Source organism: Trichogramma pretiosum, unplaced genomic scaffold (assembly GCF_000599845.2).
Source record: "Trichogramma pretiosum strain Unisexual culture from Peru unplaced genomic scaffold, Tpre_2.0 scaffold3, whole genome shotgun sequence".
In the NCBI taxonomy this organism is placed as follows: domain Eukaryota; kingdom Metazoa; phylum Arthropoda; class Insecta; order Hymenoptera; family Trichogrammatidae; genus Trichogramma; species Trichogramma pretiosum.
This window is the reverse complement of record NW_019641698.1, coordinates 1818595-1833465: the sequence shown is the minus strand read 5'-3', so window position 1 is coordinate 1833465 and position 14871 is coordinate 1818595. Positions and strand designations below refer to the sequence as shown.

The 14871-nt window shown below is 44.3% G+C and overlaps 1 protein-coding gene across 3 annotated transcripts in view; it reads left to right on the top strand.

The window, feature by feature from the left end:
* The first annotated feature begins 6814 nt into the window (after positions 1-6814).
* The window catches only part of LOC106650594, a 50023-nt gene continuing 41966 nt past the window's right edge, over positions 6815-14871 (top strand). For all 3 annotated transcript variants that reach the window (XM_014368703.1, XM_023462338.1, XM_023462337.1), the window contains exons 1-2: positions 6815-8305; positions 11241-12689. In XM_014368703.1, the coding sequence (XP_014224189.1) occupies positions 12488-12689 (202 nt within the window). In that variant the 5' untranslated portion in view covers positions 6815-8305; positions 11241-12487. The remainder of the gene's footprint in view (positions 8306-11240; positions 12690-14871) is intronic.

Here is a 14871-nt window from a genome sequence, read left to right as displayed (position 1 = left end):
CATTAAAACTATATTCAATTTTCTATGACGAATGCTCATTTTTATACATCATCCATACACTCCTTGATTATATTTAGCCTTGCCGGGAGTAGGTATATAAAAAAAGTTTACAGCTTTTCGCCATCATTGATTCGTAAAAAGCATCGTTTTATGCGCGCGGCCACTGCAGCACATCTCGCATATCAGTGATAATTTCCTTTTTTTGGTTTCAACGCGGATAAAAGCATTTCGAGTGCTTGCGGAGTCGTTACGACGCCAGGACGCCGCGCATTAAAAAAAGCTTCCGCCCTTTTTCTTATGCGTAAATATGTATATAGGCGGCCTGCTATCGACTCGGCGTATCGTAGCTCGAGATATTATTTTGCTCGTGAAAAATATAACGCGCACAGTGAGCTGGTTCACGTGCTAAAACTTTACTGCTTTTGTGTACGCTCTCGTAAGCTCTGTAAAACTCGAGATTTGTTTTTTCTCTGTGGCTGCACACACACAAGCGGGCAGATGCAGCAGCGAATATTTATGCATATGAGAGACGTTGATTGCGCCGCGCTTCCGTCGCGTTGATTTATACAAAAATAAACTGCAATTACAATTTATACGGAGGTGCGCATTAAGACATTGTGTGACACGGATCGCGGTGGCGGTGGTCTACGCGACAATAATTAGTAATTGTTTGTCATTGGAGTCGCAGCCGAAATAGTTGCGCAATCGCGCGAATTAATGCCGACACATATTTTGCTCTCTCTTCTATTGCTGCTTAAACGCACAAAAGACGCGCGACGTGTATTATATACCTAGTGCAGTACGGTATGGAGCAATTGAGCTCGCGACCGAACCTGACTCATCGGAGCATTACATTATATTCATGTACTAGAGAGAGAGTGGAGATGGGCTCGACACACATAAACACACGATGCGGTGCGTAAATAATTTCGTTACGCGATCATCCGCCGTGTGTGTGTGCGCGCGCGTTTGCAATTGGACTACGCGTGCTGCTGCTGCTGCTATACTTACTCTGCTCTGTTGTTGTGCATATATAGAGTAGTTTATATATGGCACAATAACACCTAAGAGGCGTTGCTCTCTCTCTCTCTCTCTCTCACTCAGTCGGAGCTTTGCCATTATAATACATGAGATACATAACACGTCATCGCGTCGCTGCTGCTGCTGCTGCTGCTGCCCGACTTTTATTATCACAGTCGAGCGATCTCGCGCCAGTTTGTTTAGGCAAATTTTCAAAAGAAAAAAAGGGTGAAAGCCAAAAAAAAGTGTCATTCTACTCGCACGAGGGGAACTCGATCGATCGGATCAGACAACTGGGACAGGCATCGCGTAATAACGACAAAAAAATTGCCGATTCACCTTAGCCGTATGCGAGTTCGCGCTCGGATCGTTACTTACATATTTTGCATTGTGCATCGTGCCCGTACTTTTATATGCACGCCCGTTGAGCAATAAATTAGAGCAATTCCGTTCGGAGCGCCAAGTCCGACGAACTCGTCGCCGTCTACGCGCTTGTATAGACGCATTATAAACGCGCACACGCCGCAACGAAGCGTGAAAATTCGGAAAAGCGTCTCGCGTCATTGCGCCTCGAGTGCTGGCCACACTGTATGCGATACATGTGTATACCTTTATGTGCAGCTTATTATATTCTCGCGTGTCGTCCTCTTCTCGCGTTCGGCATGATATACCGAGCCGATGGCAGGATTTGCGCTTGTCATTTCGTCGCTGACGCGCATATATAACTCGCGCAGCTCGTTTTCTCTTGACACGAGCCAAAGACGTACGATGTTGTCTCGTACATTGTTTTATTTTATTTTTTTTTTCTTTCCTCGTTCTGCCATTTGCTAATTTGAAGGTGCACCCGCGTGGCCGTGGGCGCGACAAGAGAATTTACAGAGTGGAATTTTTCAGACGTAAGAGATTTGTTTTCGCAGCTATTTCTGTCCAGCGAGTCTAGGTCAATTTCAAAAAATCGATTCGCCAATAAAAGTCCACCGTCAATTCTACAAAGAGACAGTTATCGAATTCTGCCTGTTGATTTTTCATTTCGAACGTGTAATAAACTAACTGTTGATACGTGAAAGACAATCGGATGTACGTAAGGCTAATACGTAAGTGCACGCAGCGCATGATTTTTTTCTTCTTTTTTTTTTGTTGAAGCACGTGATGCACAGTTTGGATCTCACTTGGGTACACGTTATAAACCCAACTAATTGCTTTTTTAGGTCGACGTTTGCAGCAGCGTTACAGGCAGTAGTAGCGAGTGGCTCTCGAGTCCGTGCGGCGCAGTTCCAGCTGTGTGCAAAAGTAAGTCGTCGAGGAAAAAGAGAAAAAAAAAATACAGACGGACGCACACACCTCGTTCCAGCGGCCGACTGCGATGCGTACACACAGCGATATTGTTTCATTTATTCGAGATCGTGCATTTTACTATTCTATCGGAATTCTCGCTCCAATTCTAAACATCTTACTTCATTACGATAAATACATTTTCTTTTCGCGCATCTTCGCATGCGACTTTCCTCGTTCGTAAAGTAGCTTACATTGAAAGAAAAAAGAGTAGAGAATTGAGAAGTAAGAGAAAAAAAAGAGCGACGAGCGCGAGAAGACATTGCGAGGCGTTGCGCAAGAGCTAATGAGCGTGGCAATAAAAAAAATAACACCTACGTGCGTCGTCCGCGGCGCGTACCACACATACGTGTACGCATACATTCACGCACGTGCATAATAGCGCGAGTGCGCCAACAACGAGCACGCGATGTAACCGCGACGGTGTAGTGCACAGTGGCTCGTGTGCGCTACGTGCATATCAGCGAGCCTATTGATTTATAATTGACTCCAGCTTTGACGCTCGGCTCGCACTGCACTGGGATCGCTGCAATGACAAACAAATTGAGGCACGACGAAAGAAAAAAATAGAAGAGAGGAAAAAAAATTACTTTCAGAGACACGCGGTCCCAGATGAGAGTTGCAGCTATATGTATATTATATGTATGCCTGGGCATCGTGGCGCAGTTTATTTTATATGCAAACGTGTCCCACGGTCGGTGCGCCGCGCCGAGCGCAACGCGCATTATATATAGCGTGCTGCTATACGCGCGAGATCGAACGACAGCAATTTTTCCAATGTACGTCTTATTTATAACGGCCACTACACACAGCTACTTTTTCATTCATCTTGTTACGAGCTGCGCGCGAGCTTTACTTATTGTTGCTTAAGTCGAGCTTTGCAAGCATAAATACGCTTCTTTTATGATCCATGATAAATCATTGTTTAATTTTTTTTCTTCGTTTTTTTTTCGTAATTTCCCTTGCGAACGAGGAGCCGGAGCAGGAGCAGGAGCAAGCAGCAGCAGCAGCAAAGCTGATTAAATTCTCATCGCATAAGCTCTTGCATCAAATTCATTTGACGAGGATTCGAGAAAGCGAGCTCCAATGTAGAATAATAATTTTTTCACGTCGATATAATTCATAAACGTATATTGTATAAGAATTCATAAGAATCGGGCTAATCTTAGTTTACAAATGTTGTTGGTATTTGTATTTATAAAAGTGTGAAATTATTTTCCACCGAGTCTCGCACCACGAAAACATTTCATCTCTCTCTCTCTCTCTCTCTTTCTCGAGTCAATTATGCAAGACACGAATCGGTATGTATGTCTTGAATGCAATATATATGCAGGGAGAAAAGAGAGCCTTGCACGCGTTGAAGAAAAAGCTACACGTCTAGGAATGCGCCAAACGAGTAGATGATACTTTTTCCTGGTTCTTTTTTACTCTCTCTCTCTCTCTCTCTCTAGCTCAGCTCTCCTACTCTCGCGGCTCCGCTTGACTATGTATATTTGCCAGTGCCGTGTGCTATTCGTGAAAGATGCAGAATTCCAAGCGCAAGTGGTTCGCCGCCAGAGTCTTTACTTTTTGCCGCAAATGCGCTAAGTACACGAGACTCTTTCATTCTTTATACTTTTTTGTTGTTGCTGTTGCTGCTTTTTTGCTCTTTTATCCTCGCGCCAGCAGCAGCGCGTCTTGCAGTGTTTTGCGTTCTTAAAAACACTCCTTTTTTTTCCTTTTCTTTTACCGCACGCGATATAATACGCGCGTCGCCTGGCCACCTCCCGCGTGTAATTTTCGCACCCGATTTTTCTCTAATAGTAAATGCGATGCAGACAGTATGAAGCTGCAGATAGCGAGTGAGAGAGAAAACTACCGTGTCCCAGCTTTATTTAGCTCTCGTCGAGTATAATATGAGAGGATAGGTGACGATGCGATGCGCCTCTGCTCTCGTCGTCAAACTCTCTCACTATCTCTCGAGCTGCTGTCGCTTCTTCGCTTCATTGTAAGCGGGACACGGTGTCAAAGATAGAGGCGTCGAGCTTGTTTATGGGCTATATATACATGTTCGAAATTTACGGTGCTAGTTTCGCGACTCTTGGAGTTTCACTTGCGCGCGCCTATATAGAGGAACGTCTTTAACGAATACTCGAGTCGCGCTCGAAGCAGTGCTATATGTATAATAACACAGGCACGCGAGACACAATATGCTCGATATGCAGCGGGGGGGTAAGCATAGCTCGTTTATCGTAAATTCAACGAGTACAAAAGCTTCGATGAAGATATAATATGCGCGCCTTATAATTGTACTTCATACATGAATCGTCGAACGTGACAAAAAAAAATTATTCATATCCACAGTTGTATACGTTTAATTATAAAGTCGCTCGAATCGAGGCAAGGTTAGGCGCTATTATAAGCGAGTCATTTCATGGGATTTTCAAGTACAAGCTGGCCTACTATATTATGCATCAAAAACGTATCTCTGCGTCAGGCTCGAGCACTGAATATGCACGATGCGTGCGTAGCGAAATGTACGCGCGTGTGTGCATGCGGACACACGTATACATAATACAACTGCGGCTGCACCGCACACGCGCCCATACGCGCAGCTATAATAAAGAGGGAAATGCCAAGATGAGGAGAATAAAGAACGAAGGATTGCTGGAGAAAGAGAGAGAGAGAAGGAGAAGTTCCATATACAATATGCTGTTATTTACCAGGGTAGCCGAGTTTATAAGCCTGAAGGAAGACCGACGCAGTGAAGCCGTGTCCCGGTGTTGAATGAGCGAGTTAATGGTTGAAAAAGCAGGTCCTGGGCTTTACACCTATCACAAACGTCACGAGAGAATAAGAGGCTTAAAGAGTTGCGAATTGTTAGATCTTTACACGCGTGAATCCGACTTTGAGTTCCATCGTCGAAGACGTATTTGCTTCTCGTACTCCGATGAAACGATGGAAAATCCTTATAAAGGCTATACAAAATCGATTCGTTTGTTTTTCATCTTTCTGCTCTGCGAATTCTCGAGTCGGACAAAACGAATACTCGGGAGCGAGTGAAAATCGGAGTGCGCACTCGCAATCATCGGCAACAGCTGTAACGCGTGTCAAAGTGCGGTTCGTGCTAATTGTCATTCTTGCATTGTAGCACGTATATCGCGCTCAAAATACTTGGCCGTCGCGCATACGTAGATAGCAATGAGTATCAGAGGCGCAATTCATTCGCGACCTCGGGATACCCAATATCGAACGTGGTAATGAAGATATACGTGCGGGTGGCTGTGCGGAACGATCCGTCTTACCATCGAAACGTAGCTCGTATACGATACGTTGTATTATAGCCACTCGATCGCGCAGCGCAAGCGCGACAAATACTGCACGGTATTTTAAGGTAAGCGTAAGCAAAACAACGAATGATAATTTCGACATTTGCGTCGCGCCACGTATCTGTCAAATGGTATGCTTATATTGTATATGGAACAATATGCACACATCATATATGTAAGTACGACGGCGGCGGCTGTGTCGGTAATAATAATCATACAAAGGGGCACCTGTCGCGCGCAGTAATGCACATTCGCGCAAAACAATGCCAGGCCGTACGGCACGTATGTACGTGTATAAAGTCGACTGCATCGCGAGTGCATAATTTAATCCAACTCTTTTCTCTCTCTCTCACTTACTCTTAGTATCCATGTATATAAAATATATACATGTATAAAAGTATGCGTTGGATCGCGCAGGTAAGTAAGTATAGCGCTATAAACATGCGCAGATATTCTCGCGGTGCGCTGCATGCGAGACTAGATGTGGAAGTCGCCGGCATGCGAGCTGCCGCGAAGCGAAACGTATACATCGCGCTCGTGAACTGCACACGGTGCACACATGCTTAGGCGAGCCTGCAGCGAGTTTGGCGCGCGCTACGTGCGTGTGCAGCAGCAGCAGCATATAGCGAGTATAGCAGCCGGTCTCTGTCTGTGTGCGTACGTATACTATAATGTACTTTGCTGCACATACTATATGTGCGCGTTGCAAGCAAGCTCTATAGTGCACGTACGACGTCGACGAGCCACCTCTTGCTGCCGCTCGGTGTGCATAAGCCGCGATGCAACGCAAACCTCCTCCTCCTCGCTCTTCGTCCTTCTCCTCCTCTATACCGCACTCGAGAATCCGCGTGTTGTGTATACTGCACGCGAGTTGTGCACGGCAGAGCCTATAGAGCTTCGTGAGTAGCGGCCTGCACACATATACTATGTATCATACACTGCTGGCACGGTTGCAGGCTCGCGGCTGCTCCGATATATACTCCCAACACACACAGAGACCTCGCGTATAGTCCGACTGGCACTGGTTCGCTTCTACCTCTCTCTACCTCTACCGCGACACATACACCTCTCTTTTTCTCTCTCAGCTCAGCTCCGTGCAGCAAAGGCGCGCGCGAGAGCGGCTACGTTCCTCTCTCGGCTCTCTCGCGCTCTCCTCTGCTGCTGCTGCTGCTGCCTCGTCCGTCGAGCACGGTACACACGCTCTTCGGGCTTTTGGTTTTTAGTCTATAGCCGTGTGCGCGCCAGTGTATACGTTGCGAGTGTGTGCATGCCGCCACCGCGCGAGTATCCAAACGTATATCGCACAAAAGAGTGCACCCGACCAGTGCACCCGATTACAACTGCGCGGAGAATAAAAGTGTCCGATAGAGAGAGAAAAATTGCCATGTCCTCCCTGTGTCTCTGTGCGTGAGAATATTTATTTATATGTTACGTAGGATATAATAAAAGGATATCGCGAAGCTTGAAACGGGTGTGCGTGCGTGCACGCGATCATATACGCGCAGAGAGCCGAACCGACTGCCTAGAAGTAGTAGTCGATCGTGTCGGTGCTAGCGGTGGTGCACGTAGCGCGCAGACGAGCTCAACTGGCGCGAGTCCGTCGTCGATCGATCGGTTGCGACACACACGCCATGCGCGCCTTTATGCTGCTGCTACCGCTGCTGCTGCTGCTGGCTGAACCCGTGGTGCTACTACTACCGCTGCCACTGCCAACGACATCGTCCATACGTCGCTGCAGCCTGCCTCGGTTGTAGTACCTGCGCATTAAGTACGCCTGCGTGTGTATACGTTTATAACCAGCTCTAGGCTTCGCGGTCGATGACTCGTGTTTGCCGCTGCTGCTGCTGCCAGCTCCTGCCCGCGTATAGCGCATAGCGTTATACCTGCGCCGCGCCGTATACGTTTGTGTACACAACGGCATAGCTCCCGTATACCGATCGTCGTGCCAATCCAGAGAGCTCCTGCCGGTCCACTGCTCCAGTGCTCCGAAATTAATCGTGTGCCAGTGTCCATGTGCCTTTTACACCGCTCTCTTTCTCCGCGAGCGAGCCTGTGATTGTGCATTCATGCCTCCTTCGTACATGTGCCAGAGCGATCGTAATTATATATATGCTCCTTGTTGCGTGTGTGTAAGTGTGTGCTTTAAAGTCAGTGCTACTTTACTTGGCCGCGACCTGCAGCAGCTCCTGTTGAATTACAATCTCAAGGTTGCGCGTATGTGCAATTAAGCAACCGCGCGACACATTGTCTGTGATCCACGCGATCGTGTGCAATTTTTCTTTCTATTGTTATAACGTGTGCATCGATACGTCTCTGCAGTTGTTTTTACTTTCTTGCGGAGTAGTGCGATCCTGACAGTTATAGCCATCGTCAACTTTGTTTTCCAATATCAATAACAATAATGGTGCCGAGGTTGGCTTAGGTATATTTCATTGCGAGCGTGAACCAAGGAACTCGAGACTGCAACCGGCTGGCGTGCACAGGCAGACAAGATTTTCTCGATATTCACACGCCGAACCTCTGCTCCTTTTTTGTTTACGTCGTCGTCGTAGCTGCAAAAGTTGGCACGATTACGCGATAGGATCGAGCTCTTCGCTCACGAAAACCAACAAAAAAAAACACACCAAAACGAAGCAACTAGACAGGTGAGTTCGAAATGAATTTTATATTAGAAAAAAATCGATCGGTATATTCAACACAGAGCGAGCGAGCGCGTGTATACAAATGCGTGACGATCGCGGAGTAGCGGCTGCTGCTAATACGCTCGACTACATAAAAACGTAGTAGTACAGTACAAGTATGTGTACACACACGTACTACGCATATCGATTTGCGGCACGCTACTCTATATCCATTGCGACGCTCGTATATGTATACACACGCGCACTAGCTCCTACCTATATACGTATTGCGAATATATACATCTAGGCATATAGTGAAAGTTTTATATACACACATCGTCCGCAGCGTACTTGTGCGAGAGCTCCGCGCAAAGCTGATCATATTTTTCTAGGCGAATTTTTTTTCGCGCTCCTTTATGTACGCGTTCCCATTCATTCGAGCGTGATGCTTATGGCTTTGTGTTTTACTAGATTTACCCTCGTTTCGAGCCCAGACACCTCGATAAAATGGCCAGGATCGTTCGAAACACGTGTGCATGATTTTTTATTTCGTTTCAATTTTTCGCGCGTCGATCGAAACGCGAACGAACGAAAAAAAACTCTGGTTATACGCGAATTGCACAGTTGGTGTACATCGGTATATAGGACTCTGAGCTCGCGCCCGTGAGCAGCAGCAGTGGCAGCAGTGGCAGCAATTGCGCAACGCGATCAAATGCATTTCCAGCGTCGCACATGCATGCAATCGTAAGTACGTATTGGTGTATATAAACGCGTTACTTTCGTGAATTGGGATTCCGATCGGATCGCTACAACGGCAAATAATTAAAGTCTTACGCAAGCCGGATCCCCCCGCGAATCGCGGAAATTAAGCCAGCGCAGCTCGATTCAGCCGCTGCTGCTCCGCATCCTCTGCTACACCGTAACGTGCTCTGTTAATTTCGGAAAATTGCGAGCGTGTAGCTCTTTCTTCTTTCCTCTCGTTTTTTTGTTAGTCGATTCTAAAGACTATCGGCCCGTTGAATACCGCCGGATCGGTATATATAAAGTACGTAATTTATATAAACAAAATCGTGAGAGATCGATTATCGAGATCGTTGCGCGGCTATTATGTATCGATCGACGCGCTCGTGCTATATTCTCCGTTTTCTAAACGAAGAGAAATAATGACAATGAAGAGTAGGTCAAGAGCCCCGCTCGAATTACGCAATTGTATAGATATTCCAAAGGATGTATACAGGCGAGATGTATACAAACGCGTGCGACGAGCTTTTTAATCGTATTAGAGCAGGTGGAGTCGTCACGCTCGACTATACTCCGCGCACGTATCTATGTAATCCCATGACGATCGACTTTTGCCTTTCTTCTTTTTTTAATTCGCATCTCGCGTAAGATTCGACTTTACTTGCGAATTTATTTATGACTAGGCTCGAAATAGCCCGAGAGCTGAGCAATTATTTAGGCGAACATAACGAATCTCGAGTGTTCGAAGTTATTACGAGAACCACGTGATTACACGTGCAAGAGAGGCACCGATACGTTTACATGTATATGAGGTATACACGCCTTTACGCTATATACGTGTACGTGATATACACTCCGGGCGTATAATGTGCTATACATGCTCTGACGCAGACTCTAAATTACATAATCTACGCAATGAAGAAAAACACGAGATAGAGAGAGAAAGAGAGAGAACAAAGAACGAGATACATATAGAGGAGGCAGAGAGAAGCAACAGCGAAAAAAAATGTTTATGTACGCTCGTGCTGCTGCTGCGCCGCTACTCTGCAATCTGTATTGTCAGAGCGCGACTGGCGCTGTATATGTCACATAATGTGTCATTATGGTGAGCTCTCATTAGCATATATTGTAGACTTGTGTATATATAAAAGCAACGCAGTTATATCGCGCAGGTCGACGAAATTTCGTCCAACGGGCCATATTCGATCCTTATCGTCCTTTTTTTGATGTCTCAGATTTTTTTCTCTTCATTCTCCAAAAGACGCATTTTTTGATATTTTGGGTTTGAAAAATAATTTTATAGGCCGAAGCTAATAATATCTTCCGTTTTTAAGGAAAAAAATACAGCACACAAAATCGATTATACAGTATTGAGAAAGCTGATGACCTATTAATTTACTGGGAGTAGACACTGATTTACTGATGTTGAAAATTTTTATTCAAATCCATCGATACCCGTTAATGACACTTTTTCGATTTTCGCAAAAAAAACCGTATTTTCTAGCTTTTGTCTTTCTGTGTAAGCCGCCAAGTTACAAAAATGATTGTAAAAGTCAATCACCGTAGTATACATGTTTATGCAAACGTATAAAAATCGTTAGAATAATAATGAATTTTTTAAGAAATTATACGCGGTTTTTGTGAAAATTTTTTTCACGCGTTTCACGTCTTATTATATTGTTTTTACACAGCTTATAGCAATTTCATTCATATTTTTGTTAAAAAATATAAGGATCAATATTCCAGAATTCTTTTGGTATTATAGCAAGATTCATCGTATGTAAGGTATGATTATGGGCTTTTTGATTCCATCAACAGATAGAACACTGTTAATTTGTAAGTGATTAATACTAGTTTTATAGTATAATATAATAATAAAAATTCCTAGCCAAAGCCTTAAAATATATCTCGTTAATCATTGACCTCGAAATTCTTAGGCCAACGATCGTACATCCAAAAAAGATCTATATTTAAATTCTCGATTTAAATTTATCAACGAATCACGCTTGATAAATTGTTGCTCAATGAATATAATATTCGAGAGTAGTGCAGCGCAAATAGCGGAACGTTATATCGCAGTCGTTACGTAAAACTTTCACTATATGTATTGTAATTTCGTCTAGCATGTATTTCTCATCTGCATTGTAATGATAATCATCTCTCGGTGTCTATTGCAAGCGATGCACTAATGTAGTAATTTTTTTGCATGATATTACAGAGAGCGAGAGAAAGAGTGAGCAGACCCCCGATGCTACGCATTCATTCATAAGATTCACTCAGCTGCAGCATTGGGTAAAGAGTAGGAAAAAAAAGCAAAACAACAACAACAACGAGAAGAAAACAACGACAGCAGGAAGAAGTGCAGCCGAAACGAGGAGAAAGACGACGGCGAGAGAAAGGCAGGCGCTCGAGTTAACTTTAACCCTTTTGAGAGCGACGAGGACGGTGAGAGAAAAGGAAAGGAAGAAATATTCACGAAACATACATAAAGGCAGGAGAGGCTCTCCGTGTGTGCGTCCTGACTCCTGACCGGGGCCGGTATACGTACTGCGTTGTACAGGTATATTGGGGATTCACGAAGCTCGGAGCTCGGTAGTAGCTGTCAGTGTATGGGTGCGCGCGCAGCGCCTCGCACAGACACGCACACCAACGGAATCGCTCGAGCCGCAGGGCTTCGGGCCTCTCGCGACTCACTGTGTGTCTCTTGCAAAAAACCGGTTTCCTCCTGACCAACATTATACACATCCTTTCTTACGTTATAAACGCACGCACGCACACAGTCGTACTATATATATAACACAAACAACCGAAAGCAGCTCTGTTTGCGAGCGTATATACGCGAGCGAGAAGAGCGACGAGAAATCGAAAAGAGTATAAACACGCGTACGTATACGCGAGAGAAATAAAGCGAGGAAAAAAGAAGCGAGGAAAAATAAAGCAAAGAAGAGAAGGAGGAATCGAGCGGTATCGAAATTCCGCAACAGCGAGACCCGATACACAGACACTGGCACACAAGGTAGAGTCGATCGCATCGATCGTACGCGACGATCGGCCAGTTATATTTATAGTAGTGTAAGCAGCAGTCGATTGTCAGCATATACGCGCCATGCGCACGCCAAAGTGAGAAATATGTTATCGAAAAAACAGTGCACGATAGATCTGGAGTAGCAGCAGTAGCAGCAGTGGCTGCGGTGGGCCTCGACGCCTTAAAAATTCATCATCATCGTTATTGTGCATGTGCAGTGTCGTCCTCGGTATAGTGTGCATGTTGTCGTGTGTCGTCGTGCGGTGCGCGTTGGTGCGCGTGCAGCAGTGTACAACGCTGCATAGCAGCAGTAGTGTTAATAAGTAGTGCATTTTGTTTTTCTCTCTCTCTCCGTACAACAACGACACAACAGGGGGGTGCGCAAAATCCCTGCCTGCCGCCTCGCGCGCGCGATCAAAAAAAGAATCAGGGCATGAAGTATGGCCGACAGCCGTCCACCGTCAAGTGTGCGCAGTGCCGTTGTCGGCTTCGCCGATCGGGACACGGATCCGCGGCGGGGCGAACGTCGGGCGCTGGTCGCGCGCGGCGCAACGTGGGCGCTCGCCTTCGGTCTGCTCGCCTGCATAGCGCAAGTGGCGGCCACCGCCATCCCCACCTGGGCCTACTTTCACAATCCCGACGGTGAGTGTCCTTCTTCTTCTTATTTTTACTCCTCTTCTTCTTTTTTACGCTACAACACTATATCGTATTATGTATACAAACTCGCGAAAAACACGCGCGCGTTACGGCAGTCGTGCGTGTGTATACCGAGCAGAAAAAAAATCAAATCGTACACGCGCTGGACCGATAATCCTCAGCACCGCTACCACGCGCATGACTCCAAAGTAAAAACGCTTCATAATGGCTTTTTTGATTTTACAACTACGAGGCGTAACCTTATATACACATTGACACTCTCGTAATTGTCGAGCGTCAATTATTTCAAACGCGACTACAATGGCGCTGCACAAGTGATTTCGGTCTGTCGCGTTATTTTTTATTTTTAAAGCCTCGTGAATGATTTAACGCTTTTTTAACGGCTTTGACAAGTTCACGATCGAATAATGTATATGGGCTGTTTTGTGTCAAACCTAGCACTGCTCAACGAGTTACGCTATGTTTAAAAAAATCTCTTTTATTCAATCCAGATTTAATGTACAATCAGATACTAAAATTAAAGTAACCAATACAGAATTTCATTTAAGAGCACTTTAATGAACCCTTCCCCAATAATTAATGAAACAGTAATGATTTATTTACACAAACTGCATAAAAATGCATAACAATTTAATTATATGCACTACTTAAAATGAAAAATGAACTAAAATCATTGATGTATAAATATTCAATGATAATTAAATTCAGCATTCGCCACTAGGTGGTGAACACTTTTATATCTGTAAATCTGCAATTGGCAAAATCAAAATAATTATATAAGTCACAGCCATCACTTGTCTTTTTCGAACCTCAATCCCTTCTAACCACATCAGAATTCAAAGTATCGTTAGTAATAATTCTATTATACACTTGACTTACAGTGTTACACGTATTGAGTTGTCGTAGCCTTGCGCATCACGGGTATCGTCGCAACCTCCCCATAGGAAAAAATCGCGAAATTCCTGCAAGATTTTCTGCAGAAATCCCGCATTCCTGCAAAAATTCTTGCAGGAATTTCGCGATTTTTCCTATGGGTCTGGCGAGACGAAAAGATCAATGTGTTACACAAACAATTAAGTTTCTTTTTTGTTTTTTAACAGATATTATATTTTATATCCATCATAAATTTACTGATTGACCGACCTATTGTTCAGGAGGTAGTGACCGTAACACCATTCGTAATAAACACTTCAGCTGAATGATGTGCTCTAAAAAATTGTTCAGTGCTTAGGTTCAAACTCAAACTCACTTTACTATTATGTACTAGGAGACCCTAAACAAAGTTTGGTGAAGATCTGTCACACGGAGATGAAAAGTTCTTCTTATTAGTCCTTGAAAAAATATGAGATAGTAATTTAGAAATGTCGTATTGTTTGAATCGTCATATCTTTTCACAATTTACAAGTGTATTTGATATTATTGATATTTCATTCTAGTTGACACGATACAAACATATTTTTTTCTATTTTCTCTGACCGATTAAAAGGGAAGGAAAAATAATCGAAACTATTTTCCCGAGTAAACATCCATGCGGTTGGAAAGGCTTCAATTAGAAAATTGCAAGTACCGATGAAATTGATCTTTCGCAGCTTCGCTCATAGACGCGTGTAGCAGTCATTCGATACTCTCTTTCTCTCCACTAGTTTTTTTTATCGTCTTGATGAGTAGTTATTACAAACTGTAATCGGGGCCGGCTTCGTAACAGTATCTATTGCTCTCTCTCTCTCTCTCTCTCTCTCTCGGCTTGTAATGTACCAACGTTATACATATATACTCTCACTTTGTACAACAACACACACTATAAGGCACAACCTCGGCCGGTGTACAAGGTATATCGGTTTATCGGGTGTACCGCAGCACCACAGCAATTTAGAAACTTTACAACATTCATACTCGATTTATCCATCTATATATCGATGATAATTACATGCGCATAGAGGCCGGCCGAGCATCAAAACGAATGAACGAGCTGTGAAAACATTTCGCTCGAACACTCAACTGTACACGCATGTGTTATTTGTTTATCGACATTATTGATAACATTTTTTTCTTACATTTCTCCTTTTTCCTACCAATTTTGACGTTTTTATATCAGTTAGAATTATAGAGTTTCAAGAAGACTCTCGAAATGATGGATTTCTAGGATATAAGATGATGATATGCGATA